The 22,892-nt window shown below is 36.1% G+C and overlaps 1 protein-coding gene and 1 non-coding gene across 4 annotated transcripts; one reads left to right on the top strand and one right to left on the bottom strand.

The window, feature by feature from the left end:
* The first annotated feature begins 11,843 nt into the window (after positions 1-11,843).
* LOC127900491 (small nucleolar RNA R71) lies at positions 11,844-11,945 on the top strand. Its single transcript, XR_008052674.1, has one exon. It is a non-coding gene; the product is annotated as a small nucleolar RNA R71 (small nucleolar RNA).
* Positions 11,946-16,558: 4,613 nt separating this feature from the next.
* On the bottom strand, positions 16,559-22,541 carry LOC102630810 (uncharacterized). Of its 3 annotated transcripts, XM_006468770.4 has the most exons (9): positions 22,149-22,541; positions 21,628-21,813; positions 20,836-20,971; positions 20,349-20,596; positions 19,281-19,400; positions 19,028-19,184; positions 18,319-18,458; positions 18,197-18,232; positions 16,559-17,595 (listed from the first exon to the last, which is right to left on the bottom strand). In XM_006468770.4, exons 3-9 carry the CDS (start codon positions 20,909-20,911, stop codon positions 16,786-16,788), a joined length of 1,587 nt encoding a protein of 528 aa, XP_006468833.1. In that variant the 5' UTR covers positions 20,912-20,971; positions 21,628-21,813; positions 22,149-22,541; the 3' UTR covers positions 16,559-16,785. The 3 variants fall into 3 exon arrangements, with proteins under 3 accessions (XP_006468833.1, XP_052291165.1, XP_006468832.1); XM_052435205.1 differs by lacking the exon at positions 21,628-21,813 and having other exon boundaries at positions 22,295-22,541; XM_006468769.4 differs by lacking the exon at positions 21,628-21,813 and having other exon boundaries at positions 22,149-22,540.
* Between the last annotated feature and the right edge of the window lie 351 nt (positions 22,542-22,892).

Genomic DNA, 22,892 nt, shown 5'->3' with positions numbered 1-22,892 from the left:
CTTTTCTATTCTTATCTTTTTTTTGCAGTTTTGATATCTTGATTCATATTTTCTTGTAGACATTATTTATTATTAAAATAGAATAATAATAAAGCATGCACACAATTATGCTAGATAAATTAAATCAAAACAAGTGAATACAAGAATATGTATAAGAAAAAAATAGCACAAATAAATAATAGAGATTCAAGAGAATAGAAAGATAAAACTTGGAACTTTGAACTTAAATCACAAATTAACTTTAATTTTGAGATTGTGGCAATGTGGCTTTCAACAGTAGTTGGGAGCAATGATCAATGACTAGAGAAAAAAGTTGCAGTGGAGAAAAAATAATGTTTTTGTTTTTTTTTCTTGTAGACACGTTTCTTTTGCTTTTGGAGTAATTCACTTTTTTTTTAATGGGGAGTAATTCACTAAAGTATGAAAAATTAGGTGAATTCCAAATGCAATATATAACTATCAAATTTGAAAGTTATTTCTTGAAAATATAATAATATTTATTAACCAGATTCTAAGTGCACTCAACTACCTAATATGAACGTTTATTCTTTGAAAATGTAATAACATTTATTAGCCTAAATCTAAATGCAATCAAAAGCTTCCAATTTGAAATTTTTTTAAGTCTTATCCATTATTTTTAGCTGGAATCTTTTAATTAATACTTAATATGGTTTACCTTATTTAAAGCAAATTAATTATTATCAATTAAATTTAAAAAATTAAAAATTAATATCCCAAATTTGGGGCCTTCATCATGGCGGGGGCCCTAGGCAACCGCCTAAGTTGTCTAGGGCACAAGCCGCCTCTGCTGCTCCTACCAAGAACGTAGTTGAGGTTGTTGCTAATTTTCCGAAAGCTTTTTTGTAAACATGGTCTTTGTTGGCCTATTTAACCGTTAATGTGTTGAGAAGGCGTTTTTGAGTGTAAGTCAGGAGTTTGAAAGTATTTTTAACTAATAGGTTTTCATAATCAGTTTAATAAGCTTCGAAAAGCTAGTTTTTGCCAAGATAGCTTTTGTAGTTTTCACAAAACTTTTTGGGAACTCACTGTATACAAGTGGGAAATTAGCAACATATATTATGATCGTTAACCCAAATGGGAAACTATATCAGTCTGCATTGTCGGTATAACAAGCCACTTACAAGTATCTTCCCTTCACCTTTTAAACCCCTTTTTCTCTTCTTTGGTATTAGAGCAAGAACTGAAGATATAATAGATGAACAAGGCCTTGATAAATTATTAGAATTAAAAATAATAAGAAAATAATAGGATGAACTTGAGAAATTGAAAATTTCTCATTTTTTTCAAAGAGTGAATATTCACTCCCAATGTTGTGCAAATTTTAATGTACTCGCAAGCGCACGAATCTATTGTAGTATAGACTAATGGTGACGAGTGTCGATCCCACGAGGAGGTGGATTTTAATTATATATAGAATTAATTTTGTAAATGGGTGGTTGGATTTGTAGTGGAAATGATTTGGAATATGCTAAAACTTAAATTAAAATGGCGAGAATAAATTCTAAAATTGGTATTGAAATGGCGAGAATAAATTGAAGAGAATTATATTGAAATGACGTACTTGGGTATCTGGATCCGTATCAACATGCATCATGGGCTAAATAATCCGTATTAATGCCAATTAAATCATAAGGGGGAAATCCACACCTCATGAACCACGCTCTAATCAATATGGTGCTAATGGCTTATCGTGCCAAATAATAATAACCTTATACTAGAGAGCCGGTGTAACCAAGGCGGTATCTAGACAAGACTATTATTATTTGTCGACGAGAAGTCAAAACATCCACAAAAATTAGAGGGGAAGAGAAAATAAATTTACGAAATTAAGCCCATGACACATGTTGAGACTTCACTTTCAACCCAAGCTTGAAAGAAAATTAGCCACTCATAATTGAACTAGGGGCAAAATGGGAATTTATTAAAATACGAAGAAAATACAAGATGGAGAAGGAATTACAGAAAATGGATCCCAAAAATGGATTCAGAGATATCAAATTAGGGGGAGAGGCCCCCTTTTTATAGATACGTGGAGTAAATCATGGCCATCGGATTAAAAACAGTTTGGACGCTCAGGATTGCACCACGTCATCAGTCAACAGTCCACGGTTTGACCACGGATTAACAGTAACACGGTTTGACCCGAATTAACAGTAACGCGGTTTGGTTGAAAATAATCCTGTGTGATGCATGCACCGTATGCGAGATTTTTCGTCCACTGATATGCTGCCACGTCACCATCAACAGTATATAAGAATTTTAGTCCAACAGGATCGTGACACCTCATCAGTCAATGCCACATCATCGGTTCGTCTATGTGAACAGTGTCGTGAACAGTAATGTATACAGTACCGTACATGTGAACAATGCCATTTTTCCTTTTATGCTCCTCCTAAGGTTTTCGACCGTCTTGAGTTCAAAAGTGATGTCCGTTTTGCCATCTGATTTCTCGTTTATTGTGAAATGACTATAATGCCCCTAAAATACATAAAATACTTAATTAAAATAAAACACATGTAATTAAATCACAAGAAGGTTAAACACATAAAAGTAAGGGTTGTTAGTAAGACTTGAAATGTAAAATGACGGTTTTCTACTTTATAAATATGCATTTTCTAACACTCAACACACCCCCCAACCAACTTATTGCTAGTCCCTAGCAAATGAAGCGAAAATAAAATTCAAATTCAAAATGATTTTTTTTTTAAAATTTAGAAACACTCGTGTTTATTCAATCAGATTAATGATAGCAATCAAATAAAAGTATAAGCATTATCTCCAGTCTAAAGTAACATCACACCTAGAGGTGGCAAAAATACCCGCCCGGTCCGGACCCGGACCGTACCCGGGTGTTGCGGGCCGGATATTACCCGGCCCGGGTATGAAGTCGGGTCGGTCTTGGGCATCACTTGATAAACCCGGAACCCGGATTTTATTAAAAAAAATTATAAAATATATATTATTTTAAATATTTTATATTTATTTGACTTACTTATTATACATATATAAAGTTTTAAACACTTAAAGTTTATATTTTCATGTCAAATTTTATTGAAATAAATTTAAAACTTATAAAATTATCAAAAAATAAAAAATATATACACATAAAATATTAAAAAATATAAAATCTAGGTACCCGGATTAAAACCCGGCCCGGACCCGGACCCGGACCGGTTGCATCCGGGCAGGGTCCGGTCATGGCAATACCCGGACCCGGCCCGGGGTTTTGCCATCTCTAATCACACCCACATCAACCATCCACATGAATCAGCCCAGTAGATGTTGTTATAGCTACTTTCAAGAATGACATGTCAAACCCCAAAATCTCACTGGAAGTAGTGACACTCTCACAAAGAAATTAAACCCAATAAAAATAGTCACTCCAATGAATGATAATTGAGAGAAAATAATGAAGAAGTGATATCACATGCTCTCACCAAGATGAAATAAATATGCCCTCAGCTTAAAAATAATACGATCTCAAGTCAAATAAAAACTGTTAGTCAACCCAATTTATTTATTTATGATTTTATATGCACCACTACATCTTTTTAGCCCATATAACTAGCTTCTACTTCAGATTATAATTCCCTAAAATCAGGAAGGACTTTTATTAGGATGTAACGTAGGCTAGGGACATGGTTAACAAAGAAAGGAAATAAGGAAAACAAAGTGTATGTTTGAGAAAAATGCAGAGAATTTTTTTTTTTTTTAGAAGTTGCAAGGTGGATTTCACCTATTATTGTTATTTTTATTCTTTTGAAACAACAACTTTTGTTTTGTTGTTTTTTTTTTGGTGTAACTTCACTGAACAACATAATTATTTACATTTTCTCAAACATAAATAGGTGATGGAACTTATAAGATATCGGATAATACTCCAAATCGGAGTGGGTCAAGATGATAAGTTGACAAAGAAAATGTTTTTTTTTTTTAAAGGCTCAAAAGGGTTAACTATGGATATTTAATAAAAGGGATGGCTAGAAAGGCTCAAACGGATCAAAGATGGCCTTTCCATCGTCTTTTAGGGCTCTAAATAACCTTCCATATCTACTAGTTAGATGGGCCTCCAAATGTAGCAACACATTTTTTTTTAATTTTTATTAAGGGTTAACTCAAAAGAAATCTAGAGATCGTGTATACAATAATAAACTGTTAAGCTGTATAAAGAATGGGCAAAATGGTTACTCTCCAAGAAAAATGATAGGCTCAAAAACTCACTTGGTACTTATTATGACATGTTCATTCCTTCAAGCAACTCATATATGTCTCCGACATCAACATGTAGAGTAGCAAACATAATGCAACATCACTTAAGACCAAAGATAATACAAATACTAAAATTTAAAATTAATCATGTCACCCAATGTTAAAACAAATCACAAAATTTTTTTTTTTAAACAACATTCTACCCCCCAACCTATTCTAAACATGAAAGGAAAATATGCATGCAGAAATGTGAAAATGATGCATAAAAACTAATTAGAAAAGTTACACGTAAAATGATAGAAAACGAAAATGATTTTTTATTTTTTTTAAAGAAGATGCGTTTCTAGAGGAACTACACTCCATATTCAGCCATCTTCGACTCAAAAGTTGGAAAATGTATATTTATAGAGGAGAAATTAAAAAGAAGAAAAATAAACATAAACACATAATAAAGAAAAAGAAAATGTCTGAATTTTTTTTAAAGTTTTTTTTTTAATTTTTTTTAAACGATGAATATGCGTTTCTAGAGTCACTACACTCCATATTCAGCCATCTTCAACACAAAAAGTTAGCAACAGTTAGTTTCTACAACAAAAAATTAGTAAAAACTTAACCAAAATTCCACAATTGTCGACTATTCCCTCCCCCCAACCAGAACGAAACATTGTCCTCAATGTTTGAAATGAAAGAAGTAGAGTTTAGAAGACATCACCTGGGTGGTGCAACACAGAAGAAAATATTTACAGGCGGAGAGTTAAATCTAATTTGTACTTCTTACTGCTGTTACTGTTACCATCATTATTTGGATGCTCCAACACAAAGGTCCAGGGGTCTGGCTCCGGTCTATAAGCTTGTAACAGATCAAGTAGCTCATTAGCAGTGTGAGCACAAATAAAGAGTTTTTTCACATTAGCGGGAATGAAATAGTTTTTTATTGCATGGTTAAGAAATGCGATAAAGCCATCATAAAAGTTATTGACATTTAACAAACCGATGGGTTTCTGGTGGATGTGCAGATGGGCCCATGATGCTAGTGTGATAAGTACTTCTAGTGTTGCAAGATCTCCTGGAAGGAAAATAAAAGCATCAGCATGATTAAGCATTGCAGTTATTCTTTCTTGCATACCTGAGACGACTAACTCTTCTCCAGTTGATGAGTCAGACGAACTGCCCAATGGTTTTAGGACTCTTGGAATGATGCCTAACACTTGACTTCCTCTGATAAAAGCTGCTTCTGAGACCATTTTTGATAACCCTCGGTTACCTCCTCCGTACACCAAGTGTAATTTTCTCTCTACTATACTTCGACCAAGATCGATGGCTGCCTCAACGAACTCTTTATGTTTGTCATAGGTAAATCCAGAAAGCACACAAATGTTCTTGAATTGTCTATTTGGAGTAGCTGCCATTGGAATATTTCTCAAAAACAATTCGTGAGTGCTTGACAAAAAAAATCACATTTAAGAGTCTTAATGACAGTGGGTCACAGTTGTGTATGAGGTAACATGTCAGTGTCAAATAACGCGTAAGCACGTGGCTTGCGAGTAAAAAAGGAAACAGTAAAAAGGAAAAAGCAAACAGTAATAAGGAAAAAGAAAACAGTAATAAAATTATTAAAGACAATAATGCAAACAATAAAACAACAATGAAGTGAAATAAAATAACAGTAAAGTAAAAAGGATATTTACAGGTAGTTGCGACTGTGGCTCACATATTCCTCTGGTTTTACGTCCAGAAACGGTTTGAACGCCCTCTATGGGTCGAGGATAGGCTTCCTATCCAGTTTTCTTATAAACTGGCAAACAGGGTCGTTTATAGTCAGATTCCCGAGACTATATCGTGCATGCTCTTTCTGGAATAATGGCCATAACTGGAGAATCGCTCCTTGCACATATCCACTGGGATGCGTTTCAAGAGACAAAAGGATATCATCCAATGATTCCTTATTCAAGCCATCCCTAATGAATTGAATCTTATCTTCCCTGTTATCAGACATCATTCCTAAAGAACATGGGTTTTTATTGCAACTCATTCTGGCACACTTATGACAAGCAACAGAAATTCTTCGAGCTCGTCGTTTTCTTGCATAATTTCCTTTACCACAACCAGGCATGTATGCAATAAATTTTGGAGGTAACTCACCTGCCGATTGTACTTTAGCCTCGATTAACCAACGGATGTCAGCAGGTATGTTATTCCTCATGAGTAATCGCATGCGTTCGGACCGAGCTTTATAGATCGTAAGGAGTGCATTCTGAGGAAGTGAAGGGAATCGCTTGTGAAGCTTCGCTAGAATCTCATTTCTGTCCATACCTTCGCCTCAGAATATCAGTTATTATGGGAAACTGAAGTAACCGACTTGATTGTCACGGAGTACCGTTATCCGCCACTTCACCGGGGTAACAAACTAAAGCACACAAATAGAAAAATAAATAAAAACACAATTAAAATCATCCTCTTATTGAATTTACCTCAAGCTCCAACTGGATGTCGTAAACACTTCTCTCAATGTCTCTGAGTTGGCGTTCTAAACCCTCAACATAGGCTACTAACTCTGGTGGTTGTAGAGCCCAAATGCGTTGTGTTTTACAAAATTGAATCTGCCTTTTGAGATGAGTTTTGACACGTTGAAGTGGTTTAAGAATGTTCAGGAGGAACGGTCTAAGTATAAGACTCATGATTAAAAATGATAAGAGAAAACTTAATGGTAAAATAAACACACACTTATGCAAAAACAATTTCAATTAGCAAAAGAATAATAATAAAAAGAAAGAAAGAAAAATCAAATCAACGAAAAGAAAAAAAAATCAATTCAAATTTGGTGGGTCACTCAAATTTATTTCGGTGTTTTCTTCATGTGATTGGTACTCTAGATATGGCTTTAATCTTTGACCATTAACTTTAAACGTGACACCGTTCTTTGGGTCCTTAATTTCAATTGCCCCATGTGGAAAAACAGTATGAACAATAAATGGACCAGACCAACGAGAGCGTAACTTACCTGGGAATAGGTGCAAGCGAGAATTGAATAAAAGCACTTTCTGACCTGGAGTGAACGATTTCCTCATAATTTGCTTATCATGGAAGACTTTCATTCGTTGCTTGTAAATCTTGGCATTTTCGTATGCATCATTGCGAATTTCTTCAAGTTCTGCCAGCTGTAATCTTCTTTCTGAGCTGGCTCGTTGCATGTCAAAATTGAATTTCTTGATGGCCCAATATGCACGATGCTCGAGTTCCACAGGTAGGTGGCAAGCTTTTCCATACACTAGCCTGTAGGGTGACATCCCAATCGGGGTCTTGAAAGCCGTTCTATATGCCCATAAGGCATCATCAAGTCTTAATGACCAATCTTTTCTGTCTGGCCTCACCGTCTTTTCTAATATGTGCTTTATTTCTCGATTGGAGATCTCAACTTGGCCATTGGTTTGCGGATGATACGGGGTCGCCACTTTGTGTGTGATTGAATACTTTGTCAAAAGAGCTTTGAATGCTTTGTTACAAAAGTGGGCACCACCATCACTGATTATTGCTCGAGGGAATCCAAAGCATGAAACAATGTTACTTTTAAAAAATGCTATCACCACCTTGTGATCATTGGTCCTACATGGAATTGTTTCTACCCATTTTGATACGTAGTCAACAACAACCAATATGTATTGATGGCCAAAAGACGGGGGAAAGGGTCCCATGAAGTCGATAACCCATACATAAAAAATCTCAACCACTAAAATTGGATTTAGTGGCATCATATTCCTTCGCGTAATGCTCCCCATTCGTTGACACCTATCACATGAAGAACAGAAAGTGTAAGCGTCTCGAAATATAGTTGGCCAATATAAACCACATTGTAAAACTTTAGTTGCTGTTTTCTTAGCACTGAAATGGCCTCCACAAGCTTGTTCATGGCAGAATGAAAGAATATTCTGAATTTCACTTTTTGGGACACATCGTCTAACAATTTGATCTGCACAATACTTGAACAAATACGGGTCATCCCAAAAGAAATTATTTATTTCTGCAAAGAATTTAGCCTTGTCTTGCTTGGTCCAATGCTCTGGAAGTTTACCTGTAACAAGATAATTAACTATATCAACATACCAAGGTAATACTTCCACACTCATTAATTGTTCATCTGGAAATGACTCATTTAATGGTAATGGTTCTATAATTGTGTCAAAATGGAGACGAGAGAGATAGTCCGCCACAACATTCTCTGTGCCTTTCTTATCTTTGAATTCCAAGTCAAACTCCTGCAAAAGTAACACCCAACGAATTAGTCTGGCTTTTGCATCTTTCTTTGTGAGAAGATATTTAAGAGCAGCATGATCCGTGAATATAATTATTTTACAACCAATGAGATATGATCGAAATTTTTCCAATGCAAACACTACTGCTAGCATTTCTTTTTCAGTAGTTGAATAGTTCAACTGTGCATCATTTAATGTCATACTAGCATAGTAAATAACGTGGGGAATTCGATCAACTCTTTGTCCTAATACTGCTCCTACTGCATAATCAGATGCATCACACATTAGCTCAAATGGTAAGCTCCAGTTTGGGGGCTGAATGATGGGTGATGATGTCAACAACTGTTTTAATTTTTCAAACGCCACAAGACATGAATCATTAAAGACAAAAGGTGCATCCTTAGCAAGTAAATTGCATAAGGGTCTAGAAACTTTGCTAAAATCTTTAATGAAACGTCTATAGAAACCAGCATGCCCAAGGAAAGATCTTACTTCTCTGACTGTTTTGGGTGGAGGAAGATTAGAAATGAGATCCACCTTGGCTTTGTCAACCTCAATACCTTTGCTCGAAATGATGTGACCGAGAACAATACCTTGTTTTACCATAAAATGACACTTCTCCCAATTTAAGACCAAGTTCTTCTCGATACATCTCTGCAGAACTAGTGTTAGATGATGTAAACATTGATCAAATGAGTCACCAAAGATAGAAAAGTCATCCATAAAGACTTCAAGGAATCGTTCAATCATATCAGAAAAAATGCTTAACATGCATCGTTGAAATGTAGCAGGTGCATTACATAATCCAAATGGCATTCTCCTATATGCAAATGTGCCAAAAGGGTAAGTGAAAGTAGTTTTCTCTTGATCTTTTGGTGCTATGAGAATCTGATTATATCCTGAGTAGCCATCTAGAAAGTAATAAAATTCATGGCCTGCTAATTTGTCAAGCATTTGATCGATAAATGGTAAATGAAAATGGTCTTTACGTGTGACAGAATTCAACTTTCTATAATCAATGCATACACGCCATCCTGTAGTTACTCTAGTGGGTACCAATTTATTATCGGCATTCATAACTACTGTAACTCCTGACTTTTTGGGGACAACTTGTACAGGACTGACCCATGAACTATCAGAAATTGGGTAAATGATACCTGCATCTAATAGCTTAAGGACTTCTGTTCTAACAACTTCTTTCATATTAGGATTTAACCGACGTTGCATTTCCCTAGTAGATTTAGCATTTTCATCAAGGTGAATGTAATGCATGCAGTCTACTGGGTTTATACCTTTTATGTCTGCTATGGTCCATCCTAATGCTCCTTTGTGCTCTTTTAAAACATTCAACAACTTACCTTTTTGTTTGTCATTGAGGGATGATGAGATGATTACCGGCAGAGTACTTTCTTCTCCCAAAAATGTATATTCCAGAGTGTTGGGTAATGGTTTGAGCTCGAGTTTCGGTGGTGATTCTGATGATGGGATGAGTTTCTTCTCTGATGGTGCTAGTTGTTCAACTCTTAACTTCCATTTATTAGTGTCCATGGATGGTGCTGAGTCAAGCAGGGCGTTGACCTCATCGACTGATCTGTCAATATCAAAATCCAAACCAAAGTGAGTTAAACATGTTTGTAAAGGATCATCACTAAGGTTTGAAACAAAAGTATCATCAACTAATGCTTCAATTAAATCCACATCAACAATTCCATCATCTGCACTGTGAGGTTGTTTGGCAATGTTGAAGATGTTCAGCTCCATAGTCATGTTGCCGAAGGACAACTGCATATTTCCGGTCCTGCATTGAATGTGAGCATCCGCAGTTGCCAAGAAAGGTCGGCCTAGAATAATGGGGATGTGCTTCCTTGAATCCTGTATTGGTTGAGTGTCAATTACAATGAAATCAACAGGAAAATAAAATTTGTCTACCTGGATAAGCACGTCCTCCACAATACCACGAGGTATTTTCGTGGACCGATCTGCAAGCTGTAACACCACTGGAGTTGGGTGTAATTCTCCCAGTCCAAGTTTCACGAATACAGAGTAAGGCAAAAGATTTACACTAGCTCCTAAATCCAACAAAGCATTCTCAATTGTGTGGTTCCCTATACTACATGAGATAGTGGGGGAGCCTGGGTCTTTGTATTTTAAAGGAATTTTATGTTGGAGTATAGAACTAACGTTTTCTGTTAAAAATGCCTTCTTTTGAACATGCATATTTCTCTTTTTAGTACAAAGGTCTTTAAGAAACTTGGCATAAGATGGAACTTGTTTTATAACATCAAGCAAAGGGATGTTAACACTTACCTGTTTGAAGATTTCAAGAATCTCACTTGTGGATTTTCCCTTTTTTTCTTTCGCTAACCTCTGAGGAAATGGAGCTTCCGGAACGTATTCTCGTGGGTTGGTTTCTTCTTTCTCCTCCAGTGATGATTCCTCAACATTCACAGGTACAATTTGATTTCTTTTGTCACCGGCATCTCCACTTTGTTGTCGACTTCTTTTCCTTTTCGCAAGGTCATGACGGCTTTGACCTCTCCATGCTGCTGTGGTGAACTGGTACTTGTTTCATGCACTCCTTTAGGGTTAGGCACTGGTTGACTTGGAAATTTACCTTTCTCAACGGTCATTGCCAAGGTCTGAACTGAAGAAGCAAGTTGTCCCACAATCTTCTCAAGGCTTGAAACTGATTGGGCTTGTGAATTGAAGCCTGTTCTCAACTCATTTCGTAGTCCATCAATGGTGCGGTTCTGTTGCTCAATCGTGGAGTGAGTAACATTCTTGAAATTCTGGAATGCATCCTCCCATGGTCTGGGCTGAGTGTAGTTCTGGTTCTGATTGTTTGGTCTAAATGGTGGCTGAGAGGCTTGAGGATTTTGAGAAATTGGTGGAGCTGGAGCTGGAGCTACTGGTCCATTCTGTTGGAATCCTTGAGACCATGAAAAATTGGGGTGGTCTCTCCATCCAGGGTTATATGTGCTGCAGTATGGGTTGTAATTTGATGGCTTTCTCATTACACCTATGGTATTAGCTTGATCTGAGTATGAGTCATGGTCATGTCACTCTGTTGATTTAGCAGTCGATAACGATGCTATTTGTCGAGAGAGACCTTCAATTATTGCTTTGACTTCTTTAATTTTTGAACTGGATTCGCCAATTTGAACCTCATTTACTCCTTTAATTCTTCTAGTAGTCCTGAGTGATCGACTCCATTGTTGGGAATTATCTGCTTATCGCTGGAAGAATTCCCAAATTTCTGATGCACTTTTTGACATTAGCTCTCCTCCACTTGTTGCCATTAGCCATTCTTGCACATTCGGTAGTAATCCCTCCAAAACGTATTGACATTGGTGCCATTTCTCATACCCATGATGTGGACACTTCAAGAGTAGCCCATTGAATCGCTCCCATGTTTCAAAAAATTGCTCGTCCTTTCTCTGGGTAAACTCCGAGATTTCTCTGCAAATAGCATTGGTTTTATGCACTGGGAAATATTTATTCAAAAATTTCGTTACCATTTGTTCCCATGATGTGATGCTATTAGCAGGCAAAATATTTAACCATAAACGAGCTCTATCCTTTAAAGAAAATAGGAATAATCTGAGTTTAACATCATCGTCTGAAAAATTTTCATATTTAAAAGTTTGACAAATGGCATGAAAATCATTCAGATGATTATATGAATCCTCATTTTCTAGGCCATAAAATGTGGGGAGACGATTTAGCACACTAGGTTTTAGTTCAAAGCTCCTAGCAGCTACATTAGGGTATCTTATGCATGATGTGCTCAAATTAGCTAAAGGACTGAAGTAGTCCTTAAATGGCCTCTCCTGTGGTTGCAAATCCATTTTATTTTTAATTTGTTTGTGTGTGCGAAGTGTTTTTTCTAGTTCAAAGTCTATAGGTTCAAGATTAGGTAATAATGACCTATGCCCATGCATGCAAAACAAATAAAATGAAAATAAAGATGGGAACAAAACAAATAAAAATAAATAAGAGGGAGAAATTATGATACTAACCTTATTGTGCTATTAAAACCTTTCTATAAAAATACACAAAAACAAATACGTGAAATAAATTAACTAAAAATTAAATTAATAAAATAAAAAAAAATTACAAAGAAAAATAAATTGAAAATTAAATCACAGAATTTTAAAGAAGAAGAAAAGAAATACTAACCTTTAAATGTAGATTCACTTTTTTTTTCTTTTTTTTTAATTAAAAAAATAGAAGAAAACAAATAAAAGAAATTATTAAAAAAAATTTAATTCTATGAATTAAAATTACTTACCTCCCCGGCAACGGCGCCAAAAACTTGTTGCGCAAATTTTAATGTACTCGCAAGCGCACGAATCTATTGTAGTATAGACTAATGGTGACGAGTGTCGATCCCATGAGGAGGTGGATTTTAATTATATATAGAATTAATTTTGTAAATGGGTGGTTGGATTTGTGGTGGAAATGATTTGGAATATGCTAAAACTTAAATTAAAATGGCGAGAATAAATTCTAAAATTGGTATTGAAATGGCGAGAATAAATTGAAGAGAATTATATTGAAATGACGTACTTGGGTATCTGGATCCGTATCAACATGCATCATGGGCTAAATAATCCGTATTAATGCCAATTAAATCATAAGGGGGGAATCCACACCTCATGAACCACGCTCTAATCAATATGGTGCTAAGGGCTTATCGTGCCAAATAATAATAACCTTATACTAGAGAGCCGGTGTAACCAAGGCGGTATCTAGACAAGACTATTATTATTTGTCGACGAGAAGTCAAAACATCCACAAAAATTAGAGGGGAAGAGAAAATAAATTTACCAAATTAAGCCCATGACACATGTTGAGACTTCACCTTCAACCCAAGCTTGAAAGAAAATTAGCCACTCATAATTGAACTAGGGGCAAAATGGGAATTTATTAAAATACGAAGAAAATACAAGATGGAGAAGGAATTACAGAAAATGGATCCCAAAAATGGATTCAGAGATATCAAATTAGGGGGGAGAGGCTCCCTTTTTATAGATACGTGGAGTAAATCATGACCATCGGATTAAAAACAGTTTGGACGCTCAGGATTGCGCCACGTCATCAGTCAACAGTCCACGGTTTGACCACGCGGATGAACAGTAACACGGTTTGACCCGGATTAACAGTAACGCGGTTTGGTTGAAAATAATCCTGTGTGATGCATGCACCGTATGCGAGATTTTTCGTCCACTGATATGCTGCCACGTCACCATTAACAGTATATAAGAATTTTAGTCCAACAGGATCGTGACACCTCATCAGTCAATGCCACGTCATCGGTCCGTCTATGTGAACAGTGTCGTGAACAGTAATGTATACAGTACCGTACACGTGAATAGTACCGTACATGTGAACAGTGCCATTTTTCCTTTTATGCTCCTTCTAAAGTTTTCGACCGTCCTGAGTTCAAAAGTGATGTCCGTTTTGCCATCTGATTTCTCGTTTATTGTGAAATGACTATGATGCCCCTAAAATGCATAAAATACTTAATTAAAATAAAACACATGTAATTAAATCACAAGAAGGTTAAATACATAAAAGTAAGGGTTGTTAGTAAGACTTGAAATGTAAAATGACGATTTTCTCCTTTATAAATATGCATTTTCTAACACTCAACACCCAACATATCTAATCCAAAAAATTAGACAAAAAGCAGTAAAAATAGTTTTAGACAAACAAATATAGATTATAAAATTTTTAAATAATATAGCTATATCAGAATTAAATACTAATGGTTTACATATTATATGGGATACTGAATATAAAACTGAGAATGTAAATTGCCCAAGAGAAGATCCATTATTAAATCATTCCCCTTAGAAAGATTCGCTTATAGATGACACCTTGTTTATAGCATACCATCAGCCTATATAGATCTATCAAGATATGAACTTGTTGAAGTAGATTGCAAACAAGAAAAAAAATACTTTTAACACCAACCTTACTTTTAGATTATGGCCTATCAAGTCAAGTAGTATTTTCAGGCCGTGATCGATCAAATCCATTTGGAAGAAAAATAGCCATAATAATCCTAAACACTTTTGCCACAACAAATAATTCATTTGTGGAATTATTCCTAGACAACAAACCACCAAAATGGGATGAGTCTAGGGTCATACCAGTCCAATATAAAATAGTAGTCAAAGTTCATAAATTTAGACCTTCACTTTTTGAAACATAATTTCTTTAGCCTTGTAAACAGTTTAGTATAGAAGAGTAGCTTAAACATTGGACTAGTAAAGTGATAGGCAGACAGTTCTATTAGGTGCATTAAGAGTTTGAAGATTATATCTTAATCACTGAAGATGTAGTTCAAAAAATTTACTCTAAACATCCCCTTCTAGAAGTACCCTCCTTCACCAAAACCAAATACACAAGATTGGTAGAGCACTATGCCAAAGAATTCAAAGTAGAAATGAGAGCTCAAAATGAACAATAGGAATTGGCTCTACATGAAGCTGAATGGTGGGATGATTTGGAAAGTAAAGAAGCAGACAACGTGGAAAACGACATGGATGATTAGCCAGCATTAGCCAACTAGCAGTAGTCAAAACGTTAAAGTAGTTTGCCTTTATCAAATTCATGTTTTACATATGTCATTCATTTACTCACTACTTGATAAGGAAAAACTATGCAATCATCTTTTTCATTTTTTCATTTTATTATCTACAACGAGTTAGCCTAGAAAACAATAGCCAATCACTATTTATCGACAATGAGTCATCACAAAATAATAGTAGCCAAGTCAATCTTTTTACTAGTTACTTTTAGTTAGTCCTTTAGCAAATTGTGTAAATTCAAAATCTTATCTCTTGTACATTGAGTCATTAATTGTAACAATTATTGTATCGAGTCCTTAAGTGTATATATAGACCTCTCAAGCGACTAAGAATAGATAAAGAGAGATAGAAAGAATAGACACACTAGAAAAACAAGCAATCATTATATACACAATATTCAAGCAATAAAATTCTCTTATTCATACTTAGAAAGTTTAAACATCATTTGGATAGCGGTTAGCAAGTAAGTTATCTAATTTGTTTTTAGTTTTATTTATTTATCTTTTGGGTTTAGAAGTCTCACCTGGTTAACGGAAATATAAATTATATTTAAAACATAAACAAAAGGCGGTCCTTGTTATTATTCAAGAGAAAAGAGTTTGGAGGAAAAGTTATTGAAAAATAAGCTTTTTTTTTTGACAAAAATAATAAAAACTTAGTAGAGATTTCTACTGATTTTCTGAAAGTTTCTTTTTAAACACGGTCTCCGTTAACCCATTTAGCCGTTAATGTGTTGAGAAGAAATTTTTAGGCATGAGTCAAGAGTTTGAAAGTGTTTTTAACTAGCATCTTTTCATAATCGATTTAATAAACTCTAAAAAGCCAATTTTTGCCAATGCAGCTTCTGCAGTTTTCACAAAATTTTTTGGAAATGCACTATATGTAAGCAGGAAACCAACAACATCTATTCTGATAATTAACCCAAATGGGAACTATATCAATCTGATGGGAGCTATATCAATCTGAACTACTGGTATAACAAGCCACGTACATACTATGGCGAGATGAAACCATTCTAAGGTAGAAGTCACTCGGCATTTGGTGCTCTCCTATAAGTTGATGATACAACATTTACCAGTTGGAACTAAGTGGCCCGTCTACTGGGGTCCTGTAGAACGCGTAGTTAAAAAATTCCCAACCCCAACTCCGGTCCAGTCCTAGCACAGCCCAACCAAAAATGTACAAAGCTGCTTCTGGGGCCTCAAGTAAAGTGGACGTTATGAGTTTTGCCCAAGAAAATATCTTAGGACTCTACTTTTGGAATATCTGAAAAATAATTCTCTTTAGTAGCTCGTATGAATTGGTTTTTTACGAATGAAATTAGAACCCAATGTCATGAAAATAATTCACTTTCGAGGCCCACAACTGCATGACGCCACCAACTGGAGCCCGCAGGTTCCTTATGGGTCTCCTCGCAGGAAATGAGACCATAGCCTAGTTAATTACTTCAATTAAATAACAAATGATTGCATAATCAAGTGAAAAAAAAATCCATTTTTTTCCTCTAAATTCAACAATGTAACACCACAGTCTAAAAACAATCATAAGTTACAAACATTCACTATGTGCAACTCTAAATCTGCTGTATAACTAACACAAACAGGAAAGTTTCTAGCGCTGGGTAACGACTGAGTTCTATAAGTTATCATGATTACGCCTTAAGTTACCCGGAAAAACCTTCGACTAAGGCAGGCCTGATGAGAATCCTATTGCCGAGAAATTGGCGGTGCAACAGGCATTGAGGATGGCTGACTATAGAAATTACCATCAGAACCCTGAAAGCTCTGGTAAGGATTTGTTGGGGGTGTCCCAAAGGGAGACATGCCTGTCACCGGGGCCCCAACAGGTGGATAACCAGGCACAGTAGGGGGTTGTTGGGTCAGGTTGTAGCTAAATTGTGAGCTAGTCATTGGTCCAGCATTTTGGATATATGGGGGCATCTGATATGGTGGCATAGGTGGAAGTGGTGGCATTGGTGGCATTGGTGGAGGGGATGATGGTGGTGGAGGTGGTGGGTCGTTTGGAGCTAATTGTGAAGTTGTAGTTGTTATATTTTGCTGAAGAGAGTCAGGATGCGGGAAAGGAGGAGCTGGTGATTTTTCGGTACACGGAGGAGGTGCATAAGAATGGTCATTCTCAAGCTTAGGCCTCTTTTCCAGAGGGAAATCATTGGTGGCTTCTTTACTTGAATTACCAATGACACCCTCAGATGCCAAAGAGGAGAGGACGTAAGAGAGCATCTGGGCTGATGACGTTGAAGCAGTCAGCTTTGCTGCCACTGCAGCAGCTGCAGATTTCCTGGGGTCTTCTTCATTGTGGCCAGACTTCTCTGGAAAAGACGCCTGTCGAGCATACATCACAGGAGCTGACTGCTCCCTATCCCCTGGTATAAATCCTGGAGGTGCCATTGAGGTATGAACTTCTTTTGAGTTCTGCTCGGCTAGCAACTGTGCATGGTTACCATTTACTAACTGCCGGCAAATGTTATCAGCCTGCTCTGACTGGGACTGTGCCACCTGGTAAGCAAAAAACAGTGATGATGATTTCCACGTGCTTAATATGGCACAATGAACAAATCCATACTCAGTCTAAAAACTTCTGCGCACTCATAAAGGACTTTAAAGCCAGGAAAGACTTTAAGTGTGTTGAAAATGCAATGTTCAAACAGTCAGCATTCAAGGCAAGACACAAATCTTCTCACTCTCCCACCAGACCATAAATCTCAACCTTACACTGTAAAACTTCAAAACACTATAAAACTTCAAAAACTCATTACTCGCACATGCTAATAACCAAAATGAGGTGATATAAAAAATTAAGGGAAAAAAAAAAGTGGGGCACAAATGCAGAAGATGCCATGAAACTAATCAAAGTTAGCCATACGACTCTTTCTTGGGCTATATGTTTCAAGCAAGCACCCAGTTTAAAGCTTTTTCTTAGTATATTTAAAAAGGAAACCATTTATGACACATCAATAAATGCATTTACATTTATAGATTTATTTGGAATAAATGCCATATTTCAATTAATTTCTTTACAGTGTAAGAGCATGTCTGCTTGAGCATGTGAATGTAAATATTTCCATGGAATTAGTTAGAATGGGTAACAATGACAAACCTGAAGCTCATTACGAATTTGAGCCAGCTTAGATTCCTGAAAGATAAAAAAATAAATGTCAGTTTTACATTCAATCACAATTGCAAGATTTTTGCAACCACTGAATAGTGTGGCTGACAGACCTGCTCCTGGAGAGCCTCCCTCAAATTAGACACAAGACTTGCTCTCCATGATTCCACAGATGTTAATTGCTCAATGCAGCCCCTTAATGTAGCATGCTGCGCCTGCAGCTCCTCCACAAATGCAGATTCATGCATTTGTCCTGTGCAGAACAATGTTTTGTGAAGGAGAGACATAATCAGATATGATAATATGAACAATTTGAGAAATCAATTAATGAAACTACACTGACACATCCCAATCCTTGACTATCATGTCCAAGCCCAGCGCACCAATACACTAATTAAAAGTTATAATCCTGAGGCTGATCAATGAAATCTTAAACAGTTGAAATCTTAGTTTAAGGAGGTTCACTCAAAATGGAGAGAGGGAAAGGTTTATTAGCTAATCAAATTTGCACTTCCCATCAAATTTATACTAAGGTGAATTCAAGACTATCCTTCCATGGGAAAAGATCAGAAGAAAGTAGTCTGAAGAAACTAACGTGAATTCAAGAAAGTGTAGAGTTACATTAGAAACACTAATTAGGACTATAATGCTAGTTCATGTAACATTATGAAAGCCTAACCTAAACAACAAAATACGTAAATGTGTGCAAGTGAAAGAGCATGCAGATAAATCACAATGTACTATATATTCAAGATTTATTATGAAGTGAAAAACATTTACATATACTGTGGTTGTCCAAAAGAAACCAAATGTAGGTACTACCTGAATGGACGTCACTGCCAATTTCCTTCTCTACCTTCTCCATAGAGCTTATAGCATCCCTACATTTGTGCAAAATAACATCTTCATCCACCTGGCCCCCATAAACAACCTGATAACCTGAAACTATTTTGTCCACGGTATTTCCAATAGGCTGCTTCTGCTTGAAGGAAAGAAGATGAGAGATGGCATTAGTCCTCAAATTTTCAACAAGATTAAACATCATTCAGTCAGAAAAGGGCAAAAATTGAATTACCAATTTCAACCCCAGATGCTTCCCATTTCTACTGTGATTGTCTGGGTGCCTCCCGACAATCTCTTCTTTCAGTATTTGCCCCCGAGAACCAAAAACTTTCCTTTCTTCCCATATACCAATCTACAGGTACACAGCGAAAATGTAACCTTCAGCAATCAGTATTGACTTTATACAAAAGTGAGTATACGAATAAGATGTAACAAGTATGTGGCATCCTGAAAAGGTCAAACATGTAATAGAGGATTGCAATTTGCATAGCAGTTCTTGAAGCAAACTAGATAGAATAAGATTGAATGATAAACAGTTTACTCTTCAATTAATGTCAACTATACCTACCACGGGCCAGTTTAAACATCCTGATTCATTGTGACAACTCAATGAGACATCAGTGATTATATATTTTCACATTCATCAATGATTGATCCTGACACCTCAATGAGGAAGGACGGACTTGAGAAAATACAGCTAACGTTTGGTGTGCAACATTTGGTGTGAAAGGATTGTAAAGTGAGCAATTACCTGGAAATATAATCTGAGGAATTTATTTCATGGAGATGAGGCTAATTTTATGTGCTCCTTATTGGCATTTCCTGTTATTTTGAATTTTATATTTGAGGATCCATTTTCATTCCCCATTTTCTTTATTCCCCTCTCTTGCAACACATTGAGGTACTTGGGAGTCTTATCGACAGGAACATAAAAGCCATCAAAACACGTACAGCGTTCTTCTACGTACTGCATTATATGTTTTTTACTTTATCCGCCCAATGTAAAACATTATTAGAAGCCCCTAAAACATGCCAAATAGTTCTGTCCAATAGAAAATTGAGAACATTCGTAATGATGCAATAACTAACTATCATTCAAGGCATCCACTCTAACAATTGTCTTTTTGGCTCAAGAGTTTCCTTTACACACAAAGAATCCATATTTTAAAGCTTCAAGTTACATAGTTTCGGATATAATGTTAGATGATAACATGTTATAAGATTCATAGTAGAATATACAGTCCAATTTGAAAAATTAAGTAGATATAGAAACAAGTATGCAATGCTAAGGTGAATATACCAGTCTTAGAGCAGCGTTTCTTCCGAACTCATCTCCATTTCGTATTACATCACGAAGAGCATCAGGAAGAACCTTCCAAAATTCACCAACAAACTCTGAACCTTTTCTCCTGCTGTTCTGCAAAATATCATTTGCAAGATATAGAAAAGCCAATCTCTGGTCACGTGGAGAGCAATGAAATTGTCTGTCCCATGTTTCAACAACTTGCTTGGCTTTATTCATATGAAAAATACACCAATGTGACAAAGCTAACTCACATTAAGGATAAAAACTATAGATTGACCGTAAAAAGTGCAAAAGGAATCTCAATTTATGAGGATGAATATTTGTGATGAAAGTAAAAATTAATGACAGTTAAAGCAAAATATTAGCGTTTTCTGCCCGAAGTATGAAAGTGAAAATGGCCCTAAAAGTTTCCTAAACATTAAAGACACTAACACCACCAAGATAAAAAAGAAACTACTTGTAATTGAAATAAAAAGGATACTTTCTATGCTAGCCTGTGAGTTGTTGAGCTTGGCTAGCTTTTCTACTAAAATCTGAGGATTAAATGTACTGCCCATGATTGTTAAGAGGTGACCCAGTTACCAAAGCATAAGGCGGAACTTCAAAAGTGCAGGATCCTGCAAAAGGAAGAAAAAGCAGAGGAAATATAAGTACAATTCCGATAAAAATCAAGTATCCTCAATTAATTCCAATAAAAATCTAGTATCCTCAATTAACGTGCATTTGAAATGCTATAACGCATATTTTAGCACTATTAGCGCTAGGGTTTTTAATGTTCCCGAATTTCAACCATTACCATGCCAACAACATTATGCTTGCTATAGTTGCTTGCATAAATATGGATTTCAGCTGAGAGATTATAAAACGCCATATAAATGTTATAAGCTAGCATAAATTTTCTAGATATAGAAAAGTAACAACGCATTCCATCATCAAACACTAGGGGAAACACCGCACTAAAAACTAAATTATTTGAGACTTCATAACTAAGGCCCACTAATGGGAAGTAAATGGTGAATGAGTGGAATAATTGATGACTATGATTAAAAAGAAGGGTCAGACCACAGTCCTTTACTGGAAAAGGTTTCCTTTGATCAAACGACATGTCAGTAAAATTATTTAATAACAAAACACTATTTAATATAAAGTGCATTCTATAAGCAGTAATTCACAGGATTCTGCGATTGCAACACGCTGCAGATGAGATACACAACATAAAAAGAAGTGTAATAATTAAATGATCAAACAATAATGAAAAGAACAAAAACAGTACATCAATGTTAGGGGACTCAAAGGTCAATCCCAAGACATTAATGCTTGAATTTCCTTTTTTTTCCCCCTGAAATTCCAACTTGATTCCTCTAATTACTCAAAGCTTCTGGAGTACATGTTCCTCTCTCTCTCTCTCAGCACAAGCGCGCGCACACACACACATTCTACCCAGAACTGCCCAATGTTTCTGCACATATTTGATTATATTATAATTTCATATAATTAATTACGACTCTAACTAAACCAAAACATAAACCCTAAAACTAATTTGGTTATAGGCGTCAACAAACACAGCATTCTGAGAGCACAAGCGGTCACAGCAAAAGGCTACTCAAGAAACAGTATTCAACGAAGAAAACAGATAATTACCAATGCAAAACCTTCAAAAAATAAATATATATTTAAGAAAAAATTAACAAGCTTCAGCCAGCAAGTAGACTGAGAGCAATTAAGTTAAAATAAAAAATTGAAATTTGTTATTAAAAAGAAATTCTTGAAATTGAGATTAGTTGGAGAAACAACCTGAGGCGAAAAAATAATGCGGGTGAGGCACGGGGAGAATCAACGGCCGGTGAGAATAGTAGGTAGCTCAGATAGTGTGTCCATGGAGGAGAGGACTTGGAGGGAATTAGGGATTTTCCGGGAGGATTTTTAAGGGGAGAAATAACCTGAGGCGAAAAAATAATGCGGGTGAGGCACGAGGAGAATCAACGGCCGGTGAGAATAGTAGGTAGCTCAAATAGTGTGTCCATGGAGGAGAGGACTTGGAGGGAATTAGGGATTTTCCGGGAGGATTTTTAAGGGGATGGAAGAGTCTTGAGTTTAACTGTACGAACTGTAATTGTAAGAATCGGACTCTGCAACTGAAGTCTTTCTCTGTTTTGTTTCTCTGTGAGATAAGAGAGCGAGAGCGAGAGCGAGAGAGAGGTACAGAGTTGTTTTTAAATGGGCACTTCTTTTTAATTTTTTAATTTTTCCCTGTCCGAGTTTGGGTTGCCCTCCGGTTCGAGTCTTGGAGACTACCGGGTACGGTGTGTCGTGACTTGTGAACGTGGGGAAATTTTTGTCGAGTTACGAAATTGCCCTTCGTGTAACGGATTTCGTCATGAGTGACATGTTCTGCTCAGGGCTCTGGCGCAGACTGACAGAATCTATGTAATGGCGTAAATGAAAATTACGTCTGCAACACTTCTATTTTATCATATTTATATTTAATTACCATAAAATTTTAATATATTTTTTATACTACTTTTATTTTTAAATTTA

Source organism: Citrus sinensis, chromosome 2 (assembly GCF_022201045.2).
Source record: "Citrus sinensis cultivar Valencia sweet orange chromosome 2, DVS_A1.0, whole genome shotgun sequence".
Lineage (NCBI taxonomy): Eukaryota > Viridiplantae > Streptophyta > Magnoliopsida > Sapindales > Rutaceae > Citrus > Citrus sinensis.
The sequence above is the reverse complement of the archived record's forward strand: the minus strand, read 5'-3'. Positions and strand labels throughout refer to the sequence as shown.

Coding starts and splice junctions, on each gene's coding strand:
- LOC102630810 (XM_006468770.4), bottom strand. CDS start 20,911: ATGGGCAGTACATTTAATCCTCAGATTTTAGTAGAAAAGCTAGCCAAG. Junction 18,459..19,027: donor TGGCAGTGACGTCCATTCAG/GTAGTACCTACA, acceptor TGTTCTGCACAG/GACAAATGCATGAATCTGCA. Junction 18,233..18,318: donor GGGAGGCTCTCCAGGAGCAG/GTCTGTCAGCCA, acceptor TTTATCTTTCAG/GAATCTAAGCTGGCTCAAAT.